At 41.1% G+C, this 17502-nt stretch overlaps 1 protein-coding gene across 4 annotated transcripts in view; it reads left to right on the top strand.

The window, feature by feature from the left end:
• The window catches only part of MPPED2 (metallophosphoesterase domain containing 2), a 177367-nt gene extending 161093 nt beyond the window's left edge, over positions 1-16274 (top strand). For all 4 annotated transcript variants that reach the window (XM_037745217.1, XM_017547096.2, XM_017547098.2 and 1 more), the window contains exons 5-7: positions 8916-9031; positions 12166-12279; positions 14909-16274. In XM_037745217.1, the coding sequence (XP_037601145.1) occupies positions 8916-9031; positions 12166-12279; positions 14909-15027 (349 nt within the window). In that variant the 3' untranslated portion in view covers positions 15028-16274. The remainder of the gene's footprint in view (positions 1-8915; positions 9032-12165; positions 12280-14908) is intronic.
• The last annotated feature ends 1228 nt before the right edge of the window (positions 16275-17502 follow it).

The raw sequence follows: 17502 nt of genomic DNA, 5'->3' as shown, positions 1-17502 counted from the left end.
AAGGAAGGAAGGAAGGAAGAAAGGAAGGAAGAAAGAAAGAAAGGAAGGAAAGAAAGAAAGGAAGGAAGGAAGGAAGGGACTGGGACTTATACCTGGGTCTCCCTGTGGTCAAGCTTAGTGCCTGGCACATACTGGGCATTCAGAAACCCTGTTAGATGGAAAGAAAAATGAACTCTGCATACCCATACAATGGCAGATCATTCAGCCATAAAAAGGAATGAATTTCTAACACATGCTACAATGTGGAAGAAGCTTGACAACATTATGCATGATGAAATAAGCCAGACACAAAAGGACTATTACTGTCTGATTCCACTTCGATGAAGTACCTAGAATCATTAAAGACAAAGTATAATAGTGGTTACTAGGGCCTGGGGGAGAAGAAATGGAGGAGTTAGTGGTTAATGGGTACAGATCTTCTATTTAGGATGCTGAAAAGAATTTGGGGATGGATAGTGGTGGTGAAAGTAATGGCAAAAACCGCAATTACTTTTGCACCAACTGAATACTTATTTCTGCTGAATTATACACCTTAAGTAGTTATAATGGTAAATTTTGTGTTATGTATATTTTATCACAATAAAAAGACTGCCACAGAAAAAGGAGAGGGAAGACAAATACCTCTTTTCTTTACATCTACTTCTCTCCATCTGTTAAGCCTCCCTCTTTCTTTCAAACCTGGGTAACAGGAGCTGTGATAGTCCTGTTTGAGGAATTCTTCCTGCCAGGGATTGGACATCAGTGCTGGTCCAATTGGACACTGGGGGCTGCTAAGTTCACCGCCTTTCCTCTTGTCAGGGTCCCCAGGCTGAGCAGGACCAGCCATTGTTTTAACTGAGGGCACCTTGGTACCTTGTCCTCTGATTTCTGCAGCAGCAAAACAAAGAGCCACTTACGTAAGCATCAAGTCATGTCCAAAATCTGCCTCACCTGTCCACCAAGACAGAAGTCCTGCCATGATCTTTCCTCTGCCCTGTCAGGCTCTCTTTGCATGATGGATGGGCTTTGTGTCCCTTACAGCCGTGTAGAAGGAAACAGATTGAAAATACTCCTCTTCCTGCTATGAACTTGTTTACAAGATTAAAGGCAGGTATGCTTGAGAGGGCTGGGCAGACACTGTAAGATTATTGTTAATAATTCAGGGCACACTAAGTTTGAAAACTGGTCATGATGTCTTTTGTTTCTTGGTTTCTACAGCAAGCTCTGCTTACACCACCTCCTTTCCAGCAGGGGAAAAGAAAATCGGTAACAGAGGCTTAATTCTGACACTTGTTCTTTATTAGTTACAAAAAGGGGACACAGCGGGTGTGTTTGTAAAGATGTCTGCGTGGGCTGCCTGGGTTTAAAAAGCCCCCATGAGTAGTTCATGGGACCCAGGTGACCACCTCAGGCACAATTTGTTCCTTTCCTGCCCATGACACACAGACTGCATTATTCACCCAGGCTTGCCCTTTATCAAAACAGTATCTCTTTTCATCCCAAGGACCTCATAAGGAAAGACCAAGCTACAAAGTCATAGTGAAGAGATGGGACCAGACAGCTGGTGAGAGAGAAGCCAGCACTGCCCATTGGAGGCAGCTGGGCCGGTGGTTCGGGCTAGCCAGGCTTCACAAGCAGCTGCACAGGGGTGGAAATCTTGCCCTGATGTTAAGTTTTCCTTTCCTCTCCTAGCAATGTCATTTGGTGTGTGTGCCTCTTTGCTGCACAAGATGTGAAGTGGCTCTGTGGGCTAATCCAAGACATCTTTTTAATTGTGCAGAAGAGGAACTTCCAGGCTGCCCAGAGGAGGGACTTGGGAGCTGGAGGTGGGGTGGTACACTGCCTTCTTAAACAAAATCCAGAGCTAAGAAGGGAAAATGAGGCAGGGAGGGGAGGGAGCAGGGGCCAGGTATCTGCCTTTCATCTGGATATTCAGGATGACACATCTGGTGCCAGGGAAACTGCTATTTCTAACTGACGGGGAAGCTTTGCAGTCAAGGGAGGGCTGAGCTGTCAGGTGAGCTAGAGATCAAGAATTATCATGACAGCTTCATGGCATGTGAAAGGCACTGTGAAGTGCAGTATGATTTTAACCAGCGGTGGTTAAATTAGCTTCTCTTGGACCTGGTGTGACGTGCAGTTGGAGAGGGGCCTATGGCGGCTGGGAGTGCCAGGCATGAAGAAGGTTGCAATTCAGAAGGGCTACCATTTAGAAAAGAAAGTGTATGTGAAAATTGGCTCCTGGTTTCTGAGTTTTGCTTAATGGAGGTGCCAGGAAGCAGTGATGGCATTAATTAGTAGCTTGTCAATTCCTCTGGTGAACCTCTCTGTGCCCCCTATTATAAATATTCCAAGGACCCAAAGTAACCCCTTGTCTGAACTTCTTCAATTTAAGATCTTGTCAAAATCTAACCACCTGTACTAACTGGCTAAGCAGCCTTGACTAACCGTTTTGCCCTGTGCTCTTGCATTCCACAGAATTGTCTATGCAAGACTGAGCCAGTGAGAGAGTGAGCAAGTGAACGAGTGAGTGAATGCCTTTCTGAGAAACTTCCACTCAAAAGTGAACTGAGGAAGTACCTTTTAATAAGTAATCAGCCAGATGAAATCAGGTTCTGTCTAGCCATATTAATACTTGCTTATTCACTGGGGACTTTTCAAAAGTCTTGAGCAGGATGATCTATGATTTGATGAGCCATTGTTTGGGAAATTCTAGGAAGAAAAAAATGAATGTGTATATACACATATATATGTACACACACCTACATGTATGTGTTAATATATATCATATGTAAATTAAAAGCTGCACATTAACTTTCTGTGCCAAAAATTTTGTATAAGTTCACCCACTTTATTCACATGGGCAAACAGTTTGTTTTTATTTGTAAAAACTGAAGTCCAGAGGAGCCAAAAATTGGCCAGTCTAGAACTTGAACGTGGGTCTGCTTGACTCCATAATCCATTCTCTTAACCACTGCCTTTCAAAATAAGAATGGCTAACTTTTAAAGAGCCTGCAGGTCCTCATTACGCTAAGTGGCACAGCCAGCCAGCCAGCCAGCCAGCCCCTGAAGTCTGGGTGCTATGTGATCTTTATACTTTCCCCTTCACAGCTTCTGTGCCAAATCCCAGCAGAGCTGCCCCAAGGCTTCCAAGCCATAATCCCTGCAGAAGGTGCCCAGGAGACCACAGTAATAAGAACCCAAGTCTTTGTGATGCAGAGAGCTCAGGACTTGTCTGTCCATTGAAAATTTGTGGACGTTGATATGTAACACTAGGGCTGTGGTCCTGAGTAGCCCTCCTGATGATAACAGGCACCAGCTTCCGGTTTCCAAATCCTCCTTTCCTAGGATGCACCCAGCCCCCACTGAAGTTTGTCAGGGAGTAAATAGCTGTTCCCCTGTCCAAGCCTCCCTGGATTTATGGCTTGGCAGCTCCCTTCTGCCTGCATCACTGTACTGTGTACAGCAAACACAGATGACCTTTGCAGCGATTTCATCTCAACTTGCCTCCATATAGAAAACCTGTTTTGTATTGACATTGTTTGGAGTAAGTTCTGCCGGTGTTAACTCCCTTAGCCCCTGCCCCTGGAATTTCAGCCCAGGGAGGCCAAGTGCTTGCAATTTCAAGAGGAAGGGGGAGGGTGCCTTGAAAGCATCCTCAGCTTCCATCCATCCGAGTCTTTGGTTCAGTGACTTCAGGCAGATGGAGTTGCTCCCCTTCCTTCTAGTTTTCTAATCCCTCCCAAGGAGGGGATAGGTTGCAGGCTCAAATTGGCCTACTGGCAATAGGGTGCTTTGTGGGACATTTTCTTAAAAGTTGGTTCCTATGTGGTATTTGTTAGTCAGAGCTAATTATTAAGTCCTTTGGCCGAGGCAATAGGCATTGTTCCCTTGGATTCCCCCTCCTCCCTTTCCCCCTTCGCCCCCCATTGCTACACAACAAAACCCATTGTGGGGCTCTGGAGGTTGGCTGTGCACATATTTTCCAGTGAACCCCTGATGGGCTCACTGCTGGGGTTTCATGTTTCAGGTTGAAACTCAACTGGATAAAGCATTATTCATTGGTACTGACACATTCAGTCTCTGCTCTCTATATATTTCTCTCACACTGTAGCTGGTCCTTCATAAGCAGTTTAGGTAACTCACTGAGAGCAATTCACTGCAATTACTCAGAACATGGGTAATCTGCACAGAATTATAAAATATCAGGATTTTTAGATCATGGAAATATCATCAAGTGCCAGGTTTGGCCAGCTGTGCTCAGGGGTGCAGGTTGAAAAGGAGGAGGTAGCTGAGTGAGTGAGCAGGCCCTAAGTCCCTTCTTCCCAGTTCCCAACTTTGCATTTGCCTGCTTTGTGCATTGCACTTCTGCATAAGATTTCTACAACCTAAAAGCAATCTTGAAATCCAGTAACTGAGTCCACCTACTCATTCATTTCTCAGATGAGGAAATCGAACCAGCGAGGAGCTTTTGCTAACCTAAGATTCAAGTGAGTCAATGAATTAATTTCAGCATGAGAACTAGCACACGCATCTCCTCACTTCTGTATGCCCCATTTGTTATGCCATGCTGGAATAATTCTGGGATCCATCAGTGGGCTACTTTTCCCATTGCCTGCCACTGACTTGTGGCACTGTCTTACCTAGAGGGTTTAGAGGACTGGAAAGCCCCCAGAACGGCCATATCATACTATGTTTTTACTGAGGGCCACCTCAATTCCATGGCACCTCTTGGAGTTGTACAGTACACAGACTAAGAGACTGCGTGGAGCAGCCTTATTTTTATTTTACATATGTGAGAGCAAAAACTGAAATTGGGCTGTACGGTTTTGGTTGTCATTGTGCAAGGGAAGAGCCCAGGCTTTGGAGCCTGCAGACCTGAGTTCAGATTTTGGCTGTACTACTTACTGGTTCTAGGAACATAGACAAGTTACTTGATATCACTGATGTTCAGGTTTTTAACTAAAAATAGAGCTGATAATACCTAGCTTAAAAATTACTGCAAAGAACTAAATCCAATAATTTATGTAAAAGCTGTATATAAACACACATCAAGGACATGATACATGTTTTTTTTTTTTTTTTTTTTTCCTGGAATATAACTACTCAACTTCACATACACATACGGATCTGAGTTAAAATAAAAGCCAGACATTTTTAAACTTCACCCTTAACTTGGAAACTTCTGGATTTTGTCACAAGCTTAACATTAACCAAATGAAATTCAGGGTCTCTATAAATATGGACCGTGCGTTTGTCTTATCTTTTACAGAGCACTTATAAAACTGAGGATTTCCTGGGGGAATGTGGCTGTGTGATTTTAAGAGAAAATTCTGTAAGGGAAAACTGGAAAGACTGAAAAAATTAAGTGCTGTTCCTTTGCCTCTGGAAGCCCCTGGGTGTCCTGTGGGTTCAGAGGTTGACTGTCCTCTGAAAGACACTGACAGCGAAATCAGATCCTCTTTTTGTACCAACTACTGGAGTGTGCTTGGGACTTGTTAAAACCCTTCTTTATCAGACATCCAGATGAGAACCATAGGCCCAGAAGCTTGCTTTCAAAATCTAGCAAAACAGATGCTTTTACTAATTTTTCTCTGTCTCTCTTTGTCCAAAATTCTCACTGAGTTTTCACTGGGTTTCGAAGTTGCCTTTTTGTTTTGTTTTTACTTTTAAGACAAACCTTAGAAGAGAGTCACTGTAAAATGAAGGGGAAGGATGGGCATTCCAAACCAGAAGAGCTCTATTTGAGACTCCAGTAAAAATGTTTAAGAACCTGAATGTGGGGAATCTTAGAGGACAAGAAAGAGAAAGACCGACTCATTGAACTCTTAAAAGGGAATACCTGGCATTATCCCCAGAACTCCAGTGCCAGGTGCCTCCCAAGCAAATTGAAGAGAGAGAACACTGCCTTCTCCTCTTTAAAAGCACTGTATCTAGCTGAGCAAGGCAGTGTGGCTGGGATGGGCTGTGTTGACTGAGCATGTGCCAAATGTCAGCCGAGGCACAGGGCCACTCCCGGTCCCTGCATTTTATAGCCAGCTCAGACATTTTAGGTACTGTATCAGTTTTCTATTTCTTCTCCAACAAGTCACAGCAACTTTAGTGGCTTCTAACAACACATATTTATCTTCCAAATACGTTGATCAAAAGTCTGACGTGGGTCTCACTGGACTAAAATCCAGGTGGCAGCAGTGCTGTATTGTTTTTTTTTTTTTTTTTTTTTTTTGGTGGAGGCTCTATAGGAAGATCTGGGTTTTTCTTAACTTTTCCAGCTTCTACCGGTTGCCCACTTTCCTTGCCTCCTGGTCTCCTTCTTTTGTCTTCAAAGCCATCAATAGCAGGTTGAGTCCTTCTCACATTGCATCACTTTGATCTTCTTTTCCACCTCCCTCCTCCACTTTTAGGGACTCTTGGGGTTACACTAGACTGACCTAGATAATCCTGGATAATCTTCCTATTTTCAGGTCAGCTGAATTCCATCAGTGACCTTAATTTCCCTTTGCCATGTACAGTAACATTCACAGGTTCTAGATATTAGGATGTGGACATCTAGGAGTGGAGGAGGCATTATTGCTGACCTCAGGTACATACAATAATTATATATATTAGGATGTTTTAAGTTTCAAGAAACAGGACCTAACTAAAATTAATAAAAGGAACAAGATTTTATCAGCTTTTAGAAGGAAAAGTTCAACTGGCTTCAAGTTCGGCTGGATTCACATGTCCAACAATATCATTAGAGCGCTCTTTTTTTTTGCCATGGGTTTCTTTGTGATGGTTTCTCAAGCTGGGGCTATCTATAGGACAGATAAAATAGGTCTCAGGCAATTCAGGGCTCACATAGGTCTTAAAACTCAGGATTCCAGAGAGAAAACCATGAGCTCTTCTTAGATAGCACATGCCAAAGCCTGAGGGTGACTCTCATTGACCTAACTTGGGTCATGTATGCTTATATATATATATCGCTAAGCCTCATTCTAGAGCAGGGATGGAGTCAGTCTTACAAGAAGCACATGTATTGAGTGGGAAAGGGAGGGGTTCTCCAAAGGAAACTCACAAGTTGTCACCAAAACAAGGGGGAAAGATCTGAACAGGAAAAAGCAATAGGTATTCATTCCACCATGTTATTACTGGATTTCAGAACCATGAAATTGATATATTATTCCAGTTCAGAGATCATTAGGCTTCAAGCAACAAGATGTCCAAACTTGAAAGAGTACAGAAAAGTCTCACCCTGAGCAAGGAGTAAATTAATTCAGATAGTATATAAGAAGAGGAATTGCATGGTGGTAAAGATTTTGGAAGCAGTCTGCCTAGGTTTATAGCCAAGTTATTAATAGTGTTTACCTAACCTCTCTGTGCCTCAGTTTCCACATTGTAAAGTAGAGATGATAATAGTGCCCACCTCATGAGTCTGTTGTGAGGCTTAAATGAATTTATATAAATAAAGTGCTGAAAATGGTACCTTGACACAGAAAAAGCATTAAATAATAGCTATAATAAGTATTATTCTCATATTCATATTTTTATTACAAGTAAGCACCTTGGGCATGACTTAAGGACTTGGAAAGTGGTGAGGAAGCAAGTCTGATACTTTCCTAGTTTCTTCTTTTCTTGGTAAGGCCACACAGTCTCTTCTCTCTGGAACTTTCTCAACCATCTCAGTGTGAACTGAGGTTTGCACCTGTTACACAGATTTTCGCATGGCTTTTAATGACCATTCTTCTCCCTCTGGGCTTGACTATACATGTCCACCACCAAATGAATGCTGTGTCAGTGTTTCTACGTTCAAATTCTTGAAAGAATCTGCTTAGTCTGGCCAGTGACTGGCTTTAATCCATTTGATTAGTTGTGTCTGACAAGGTTAGGGTCACTTTATACACAGGCTTACCTCTTTCGTTTGTCATGGAAGGGGCAGGTTAAGCTGAAAAGGAAAGTTTGACTTGGCCAGAAAATTGATCAACTTGTCTTTTATAAGTATGCCTTGGCAAATTGGAATTTACTCACAGAACAAAAGAGAACAGTTTTAAAGAATACCGATAAGATCTAGATGTTTGGGAATACGATAACACTGGGAACTACGTACTTCTAATGTGATTTAGACTATAGTATTTGCAGAGAGAAATTGATCAGTCTTCCATTACTTGTATTTTAAATGGTAGAGACATTTTTAACACCAATTAGAAATGCTCAATGGATGGACAAAGACTCCATTCCCTTTTACATGGAACATCAGTCTCAAAAACTCATTCCTAGAGCAGAAGTTCCTCTGATGGCAAAAGGCTCATGTTGTCAGGAGAGTGGATTCCAGAGTGACCAAAGATGTCCCCAAATCTTCCCTTTGGTGGCAGGAGAAAAGTTCTATATTTACTTTTTGTTCACTATGTTCCTTCTCACTTTTCAGAGCCCCCATGTTTTTTCAGAAATGTCACTCCAGGGTATTCAGACCATCTCAATGGACAGAGGTGTCTGTATCAGAGCCCTTATCCATTTCTCCAAGGACTTTAGTGAGAATCTTTCTGGAGAAGTAGTTCCACAGTAATTGGGAGGGAGAAGGAGAACTGCAGAATTTCTTAGCTCTGAGGCACTACAGGAAGGGTGGAAATGCTTTGGATCGGGGCTGGGTATCTTAGGAAGCACTGAGATTTGGGGGAAGACAAAGCATTGTCAAGATTTTGATAGAGGCCTGCTGGGAAAGTCTCCACTGTAAAGGCTCCTGTGCCCCTTTCTAGTGGAACAATTCGTAGGCTCCACGCTTGCTTTCAAATGGATTGGTTTTGAAGCAGTCAACAAAAAAGCATCCTGCTGCCAGGGCCAACCATCAAAAAGAGAAAAGAGAGCAATGCAAACCGTGGGGGAATGTGCGAGAGAGAAATATTGCAGAGCAGAGCCGTGGCTCTGCTGGCCTGATACCATGTGCATTATCTCCCCCAAAGGACCCCGTGGTTTAATGGATGGGGCTTTAACCTACCCAGAGGTCAGTCTCTGCTGGACAAGTGGAACCTCATCCCTGAGGGCATTGACATACTCATGACACATGGACCTCCTCTAGGTAAGTGAAGCAAAGGTTGTCCTTTGTCATCCAGATGCTTTTTTTCCAGGCATAATGAATAATGCTTCAGGGACATAATCATTTTCCTCCAAAAAAAAAAAAAAAGTGAATATGAAAAGAAAAGTCAATATCTTTAAAGAAACTCAGTATGATAATTAAACTCAGCAGTTCTGCTGGGCTTACAGGTGTTCTTGAAATTAAATTTTTTGATTTAGTCAAGTCAGGGAAAAATCAAATGAGCATGGTGCACCACAGTCTTTTGAGCTTGGTAATTTATTTTAGAACTGTATTCACTTTGGAGTAAGGGGGTGGGTGGAGAAAGGAAGGAAGACACGGACCCCCCAATCACAGGGCTTTTGAATGGCAATGAAATGATAGAAATTTGTGTTCAAAGGAGCTCATTTTCCTTTTCCATATAATGCTGGAACCTGGGAGACCTTTAAAGTTTAACATTTGAGCTGATAATTTTAGAAAAGAATCATTTTTTTTTTAAGCTAAGGTATTTCAGTAAGAACTTATGCTGAAAGTTGCTTAAGGATGCTCGTCCTAGAGGAACATGGAGCCTGCATCCAGATTTATATGGTCTGTGTGCTTCGAAGCCTACCCGCTAGTGATCCACATTATGGGTCAGAGAAGGATCATTTGACTTACCACCTTCTAATTTTTCATGAGCTTGTTATCTGTGGTTTAGCTACAAAACAGGACTACCACCCTGATACCACATCTACTCAGTACTCATTATGCGAGGACCCTTTGTAAACAACTGCGGTGTGCTCAGGAAATTCAGACGTTCCACTTTTAATAGAAGAGTGTTCTCTTTTTTCTTTCTTTTTAAAATTGTGGCTAAAACGCACACATACATAACATGAAATCTACCCTTTTAACAAATTTTTCAGTGTATAGTGCTAAAAGAGTTTCTTAATCATCTTGGTTTGGAGAGGGGGAAAACATTTTATACAAATATAATTTCCACAAATTTTCTTGTGGTTTAGCGTTTTTATCCATGTTGCTTTCCTCCTCTGCCATCCCCAAAAATAAATTTAAAAGACTAACATTCATTTCCTAATGCAAATTTAATCTTTGTAGATATTTTCTCCACCAAGACACTTGGTGCTGCTTTCCCTCTCTTACAAGGGAAGTGGTCCATGTTTCACAAAGAAACAGTGGAAGGGAGCACCACGGCGGAAGCCATAGTGGCACATTTTAGTAATGACGGAAGCAAGAGAAGAAGAGCCAGCTCTGTTGCAGACATGGGAATTGTACAGGTTTCCACAGGATCCGCAGTTTTTTAACACTTCAGAGTCACTATTCCCATGCTTTTTTCTCATCCCCAGATCGCCCCAACCCATGTTTTAAAATATTACACTTGTCAACAACCTTTATCAAGTCCTCATTAATTAAGTTCCCTGTTTTACAACCATTAGAGTAGCAACATCATTAAATTGCTAGCTAAATATTCCGATCAGCATGAGTTAACCATTGAGAGCACCCTACAGAGTTATCGTTACAGCTACCTTCATCCTTTTGCCTGAACAGCCTAATTGGGTGCAGGCATGATTTCCCTTTGGCTGTTTATTTCAAGGGACTGGGACATCTTCAGCAGAGAACGTTTACATGGCTGGGGTATTATTTGGAATATAACTTTGAACAAAACAAACTTTATCAAGTCATTAATTTTGGTATTAAAGCAAATGGCAATAAGAGTAAGTCTGAATTCTACACTTCCAAGGATTTCAGTCAGCTCAGGAACTCTTAGTAGCTAGCATCCCTATCTTTATGGTAAAGATGGAGTAAATGAGAGAGTGGCTGTGGGTCGAGCAGAGTGAGAGCTACGTCAAGGACTTCCCAAATAAAAGGTCAGGCAAAGTTTTAATAAGGTAACATTGAACCTTAGTTAATACAGCTATTGAGATTCTTGTGAAAACACAACTTTGGAGAGGGGAGTGGAGAGACTGGCCTTGAATTTTTTCCTACTGGTGAGGGGAGTCACAGTGCCATGGGACTTCACTGTTATGGTACGAGCAAGATGCTTTCTCAGATGTTTGCATATGCAATGAAGTATTTTCCTCCTTCAGGAAAAACACATGCATGAGGTAATATGCCAATCAATGTAGACTAAGGTTTTCCCCCATTGAAAAAGTTTTGAAAATGCTGGGTAGATTTTTGCTAGGGCCCCAATTTTCATGTGTTCTCAGACTCTCTGGTCATTCCTCACCCCCCAGCAAATGTGTCTTTATAGAGACACTAAACATTCACGTCTGCAGTTTGGCCCAACAAAGCAGAAAGCTGTTCCTTACTGCCCTGTTATTTCTAAATAATAGAAATAACCTAATGGCTCTGTGGAATGGATTTCCAGAGATTACGATTTAGCCTTTCATCCTACCTGCCTTTTTATGCCCTATCCTGCTGAGGCGTATGGATTCCAATTCCAGGCCATAACCATCCAGATAGCTGACTTTTGCTATAATTGATGTCAGTTTTTATGGATTTTCTGCATTAAGTGTAGAACTAAGTGGCTTTTACTTTAAAAGTAGTCAATTAGCCCCAGCTTGCTGGATGCCACCATGAGGTCACATTGTTGCCTGTAGCTGGAGAGGACGGGACCGCAGGAACAAACTGGCTTTCCAAAGCTTTGGTCATCGGGAACCACAAGGGGTAAAAGTTAGTGTACCTAAAGAGAGCCAGGTATCTCATGACCAGTTTACAGGCAGCCCCTCCTGGTCCTTCTTCTTTGAACCATCTTAGAAGTAAACTGCTATAAGAAAGATGCAACAAAGAGAAAGTAACTGAATTGAGGGAGAAAGAGATATTATGGGACTGCCGGGAATAAATGTCATTGAGCTCATGAAGAAGATTTGAAACCCATCGCTGAATAAATCAAATCTCTTAAAGAAAAAAAAAATGTTAATTAACAGGAAGAAAAAAATGGAAAGCAAAAAAAAAAAATTTCAAGAACCTAAAGAAGACGAAGTGACGAGTGAAAAGTTTCTTAAAAGCCATTGTGAGCTTTAATGGAGAAGCTAGGATTACAGATAATGTAATAAACCTTCTGTGAGTTATGGCTTCCTGAAAGTCTAAATGAAACCTTACCTGAAGAAAGAAAATTAAGCGTATTGATTGCATTTTGCCCTTAGGTTTCCGAGACTGGGTTCCAAAGGAGCTTCAAAGAGTGGGCTGTGTGGAGCTGTTAAACACGGTTCAGAGGCGAGTCCGGCCCAAGCTCCACGTGTTTGGTGGAATCCATGAAGGTAAGAACAGCAGAAAGAATTCAAAACATGCCATGTCACTATTCCCAACTCAGTCTACAACTAGGATTAACTGGAGTCATTGTTTTCAAACTTTTTAGCAGCGGGAGCCTTTTATAAAATGAACTCTTATGAGAAACATCTGCATATAAAGCTGATAAATATTTTATATAGACCTTCTCTCTTGTAAGGAGAGTGGAAAGTAGGAACCACGTCTGGTCTACTTTACTGCAAACCCAGCACTCCCCCGGCAGCTTCTGAAATCTCAGGGCTTTAACGAGGAATGTTTGATAACCACTGCTTTAGAACAACCCTGAGGTACACAAGGAGTCATTTTCTCCTTAAGAGAGTTAGAAGAAATGGCCTGGATATTAGAAGCTATTTTAAGCCTCTGTAGTCCCCTCCTACCTGTAAATATTGTGTTTCATATGGAATTAACACAAAGACTCAGGAAGACAAGGTAGTCTCTGAAAAGTAGCTGAGACATCCAATGAAAGATAATGTAACAGAAGCGGCGGGAACCCACACATTTGCAGGAAGACATTTCCTTACTAACCTCAGAAAACTATATCAGACTTCTCAGAAATCATCAGAGCTATTAGCTCAGGCTGAGGTTAAGCAGAATAATTAAATCTCTCTTAAATGGGAACTGGTCCAGTTGCCATTTTTCTGCCTTTCAAGGTAAGCTGAGCCAGGTTCACAAAACTGAAAGTCTCACAGGAAACTTCAGGGATCTGGGTTTTCTCTGAGCTGCCTTTTTCAAATTAGGGGTAACTGGACTTTAGGACAGACACAAAGCCCTCTTTCAGCGAGCCTGAGGATCTCTGTCCCTACCAGACTCTCCCAGTTACACTCGCTGTGTGCAGTGGCCATGTTTACGTGGGCAGCTACTATATTCTCTCCAGCTCCTGCTTATAGCGGCTCCCTGGAGTTATTTATGAATCTGCATTCAAGTTGAGGTGTTTAAGGCTCTGTGCCTGAGGAAGCAAAAACAAAGTTTGCTTTTTCAAAGCCCGCAAATCCAGTAGCTTCCTGGTTAGGCAGGTAATAAAGAGCATATTGAAAATCATCCTACTGAGGCCAGAGAAAATTCAGCTTGCTCCAAGTGCAGGTACCAGCTGAGTGGATGGAAAGCAGGGTGCAGCTCCCAGAGAGTGGATGTCAGCCTGCCCTGGATTTGAGCTGTGCTCCCTGAAGAGGAGGGCACTGCCCTAAGGTATGATGAAGGGAACACCTGAATGGGAGACCAGAGAGGTGGGACCTCATTTCTAAACTAAGTAACATTTCTAGGGGACTGTTATTCTGAAAATGGGTCTGAATTCTTGCAGCATGCCTATGAGTTTGCATTTTATCTTTTCTAAAAAAATCATTAATTACCTTTAAACTAGCCAAACAATTGAGGAATTCTACTGAAGTCCCAAAATAATAAACTTGCCTAAAAGAGAGGAGATCGTATTCAAATAAACTTGTCTCACTTTTATTCACTTAAGACAGCTGAAGAGGGCAGGAAGAGGGCAAATACCAACCTCTTGATGGAGAGAGATAACAAGACTTTATGACCCCAGAACTAAACAGCGCAAATTTTAAATGCCTCTTTTCTTTTCTTAAGAGATTTTTCCATTGACCCTCATTAAGCTCTCCACAGGCCTACTTGGAGAAATTTTTAGCAAATGTGGAAAAAAAGCCTTTTCAGTTACTTCCATACATCTTGGTGGTTTTATTTTTTTCACAGCTATATTTTTATATGCCATAAGAGCCTGATACCAGCATAGAATTACAATCTTAGTTGAAGAGGCTATAAGGCAAATATAAGATATTCAGGGAAATGTGCAAACTTGCAAACATGCCAAACATTTTAACATATTGAAAATTATCCAAGGACCATATACACCAAAGACCTAGGGAAACAGCTTTCTCCAGTAAATCACAAAAGGTTTATATTCCATATAGGATGTGTTTTCACTTGATCTAGTATCTAGGTAAGCTGAGGAAACAGCGTCCCAGGGTGATGTTTCTACATCACTTAGACATGTGACTAGCTGACACTTTTGAATGAAAGGGAACTTAGTAATAAAGCCACACAATTCAAAAATCATGTATGGTTAACTTTCATAAAGGCAGTTAAGAGATTATTTCCTAAATAAGTAAACTGTTTCTTAACTCCTAATGCAGTATGCATTCCCTCTCACCTGCCGCCTATCCCACTTGGAATTTGGTTGTGTTTGCCGCTAAGGAGTAGTCCTTATATTACTCATTTTCTTCCCTAGAACTCAATAGTTAACACAAGGCTTTGAAATGAAAATCCTATTTTAAAAGGAGGAAATAAAATGTTTTTTCTTTATTCTCCCTAGTAAAGGAATTACAGCCCTTTTTCAACAAGTTTGGTATTTAAATAAAGAAAAAAAATAATCATTCTTAGTTAAAGGAGTGGATTCTCTCATTTAAAGAAAATAGAATAAAACTGGGCAGTAGCTTCTGAAAGTCATTATATCCATTATATCTGAGGAGGCTCTATTGAATTTCATCTCACTGCCCACTGACAAAAATTGTTTGTTTTCCTTGTCTGACAGTCCTACATTCCGTCACTCTCATTTGTATATATTACAGTAAATGTGACACTCTCTCTCCACAGGTTATGGCATCATGACCGACGGTTACACGACGTACATCAATGCCTCGACGTGTACAGTCAGCTTTCAACCAACCAACCCTCCCATTATATTTGACCTTCCAAACCCACAGGGCTCCTGAAGCTCTAAATGCCCTATTGGAATGTGAGGGAAGGTCTATAAACTGCCATTTTTCTAATTATAACTTACATTCACTTACTTATTTCCAAACCCTGTGAGTTCTTTTTGTAAATTGTTGGAACACAAATGATGCTAGAGGTTGTGCTTCTTCTTTATTTTATTTTATTTTAAGTGGGGCATCCATCTGAAATCAGAGGAACATTGTGAATTTGTAAAATGACTTCTGTTTTCTCAAAGGCCATGCCATTGTAAATTGTTAGTGTTCGCCAAAGGACAGCCAAGCTTTCTTTTAAAAAGTGATAAAAGTCTTATTTTAATATGCTTTAAGCTGAAAGAAAAAAAAATAAGAAACAGGTAGGCAGTGTTTTAAAAACCAACCCGGATTTGCACAACTGTTTAAGAGTATTGTTTGAAATATTTTAATTTTTGATGTTTTGTTGTTGTTTTCTTGGTAATGCTTTTTCTTTGCAGATGTGGTCCCGATTTATAGCAATCTTCTCAACAGAAGTAGGCATGGAAAAGACTTCTCTTCACACTCTCACTATAAAGAAAGCTGCATTAAGAAGAAAATGGCCATCATTTAAAGGATGGTGTAGCTAGTGAGATTCCTATTGTGGTTATACAAGGTCTCATTGTTTGTTTGTTTCTTTTAAATTATTTTAGCTTTAAAAATACAGAAATGGAATCTATCAAGAGCAGGTATTTCATACGGTTAAAAAAATGAACATACAGACTCCTTTTCAATATGGGTTTATATATATAAGTATTTTTTGTGTATTATGACTATGTTAGGAGTTTAATATTGCCAAGGACAGTACAACTGCAAAGGGATGCTGTATAGCAGCACATCAGAAGTCGGAAGGAACTGACATATTTTCTCAGAACTCAAGATCTTAAAGAGCTTGAGTTAAATCTAGGTACAGTTACAGGCGTGTATAGACTTAAATGGATGCAATGGAAGCTAACTAAAATAAGGCTTAGTTGTCCTTTCTATTTAAATACCCTGAATTGTCTTCTTACTTCCTCTCCCCCTCCCATTTTGCACTGTGTGTCGATGCAATCTTCGCTAGCACAAAATATTGTCGCTAATAGTCATTTCTGTTTTCCCATTGTAAATGCTGTTGAGCTTTATTCTATTTTATGTTACCTTGTTAATGAAATTTAGGAAAGCAGTTGTTTCTTTAAATTTATTGTGATATTCTATATCTAGCGGCCTTTATATGCAAATAAAATTGCAAGATTTTTAAATTTGCGCTGTTTGGAGGGTTGGCTGGTGGGAGGTTGGTAGTTTTTTCCTGGAGAAGGAAGGATTTATTCATATGCTACATCAGTAATGCCTTTCAGAAGAATTAGAATAAGTGATTTTCCCCTAATTTTCAATAAATTTTTATTACCCACCATTCACAGGCTGGCAGGTAGATCGATAAGGCACTCAGTATACTCTTTCCTTCCATCACGCTGTCATCTATCTTGCCTTAGGTTTCATCTTTGGCTGTTGTAATTTCTACAGGAATGCAGAAACTGCGGTTAAGGCTGTGGATGTATTTTGGGCAAGTTTGTGATAGTCAGTTTTGGGAAACAGTTCATGACAGAGTAATCACTACACATTCTCATTTTCCCCAAGAGCAGTCACCATCTCCTCACCAGTTTTTAGTGATGCCTACCCACAGAATGGTTGGTTGGAAAATGGCAACCGAGAGGGAGAAGGGAGTAGGGTGCCAAAAACCAGGAAAAATATAAAAGACATCACACGGGAAAACCACTGAAGAAAAACAGCATAATCTTGAATCTGCAATGCATCCCCAAAGTCTTATGTTCCAGGGCTCATTGGATTGTATTCTGGATATATGTTCCTTCCTTCCTACCATTGTGGATCCTTTGGTGCAATTCTTGAAAGGAATTCTTGATTTCAGTACCAGCAGGATTGAGAGAATGTTCTAGGCCAGAGTTCCCACTCAGATTCACATATAACCATCTTGGTATGCTGTAGTTGTTAAGTTACTAAGTATTTTGGATGTCACTCTAGGGTGTGATGGACATTTGGGTCCAAGCTTGTAGAGCAGATGCTTGAGCTTCCCATGGGCTTCCCTGAAGGAGCTCATGGCCATGGTAGCTAACATGGACCAAAAGAAATACTATGACAAGTGAACAACCCTTCTTTGACCTTCTACACCAGTAGAAGAATACATTGACTTCAAGCCCCTTCCTAAGGAGTTGGAGTGAGTGGTAGACTACTGAATGGAAATTTCGCCTGGTTCTTGTACCAGAAGCTAGGCTTAGGCCTCTGGCTTCTGGAAAAACAAGCCTTCCAGATGTGCGTGGGTAATCATGATGACAATTGTGTATGCACAGCCCTTGAGAGTTTTGTCTGGACACAAACTAATTGAACTAAGCACTTACTAAAATTGCTTTCCATTTTGTGGAAGCAGGGGCTACCACGTGTGCTAAATCTAGAAAGCAGACTCGTTTGTGGATA

This window comes from Cebus imitator, unplaced genomic scaffold, assembly GCF_001604975.1.
Source record: "Cebus imitator isolate Cc_AM_T3 unplaced genomic scaffold, Cebus_imitator-1.0 Scaffold195, whole genome shotgun sequence".
NCBI lineage: Eukaryota > Metazoa > Chordata > Mammalia > Primates > Cebidae > Cebus > Cebus imitator.
The sequence above is the reverse complement of the archived record's forward strand: the minus strand, read 5'-3'. Positions and strand labels throughout refer to the sequence as shown.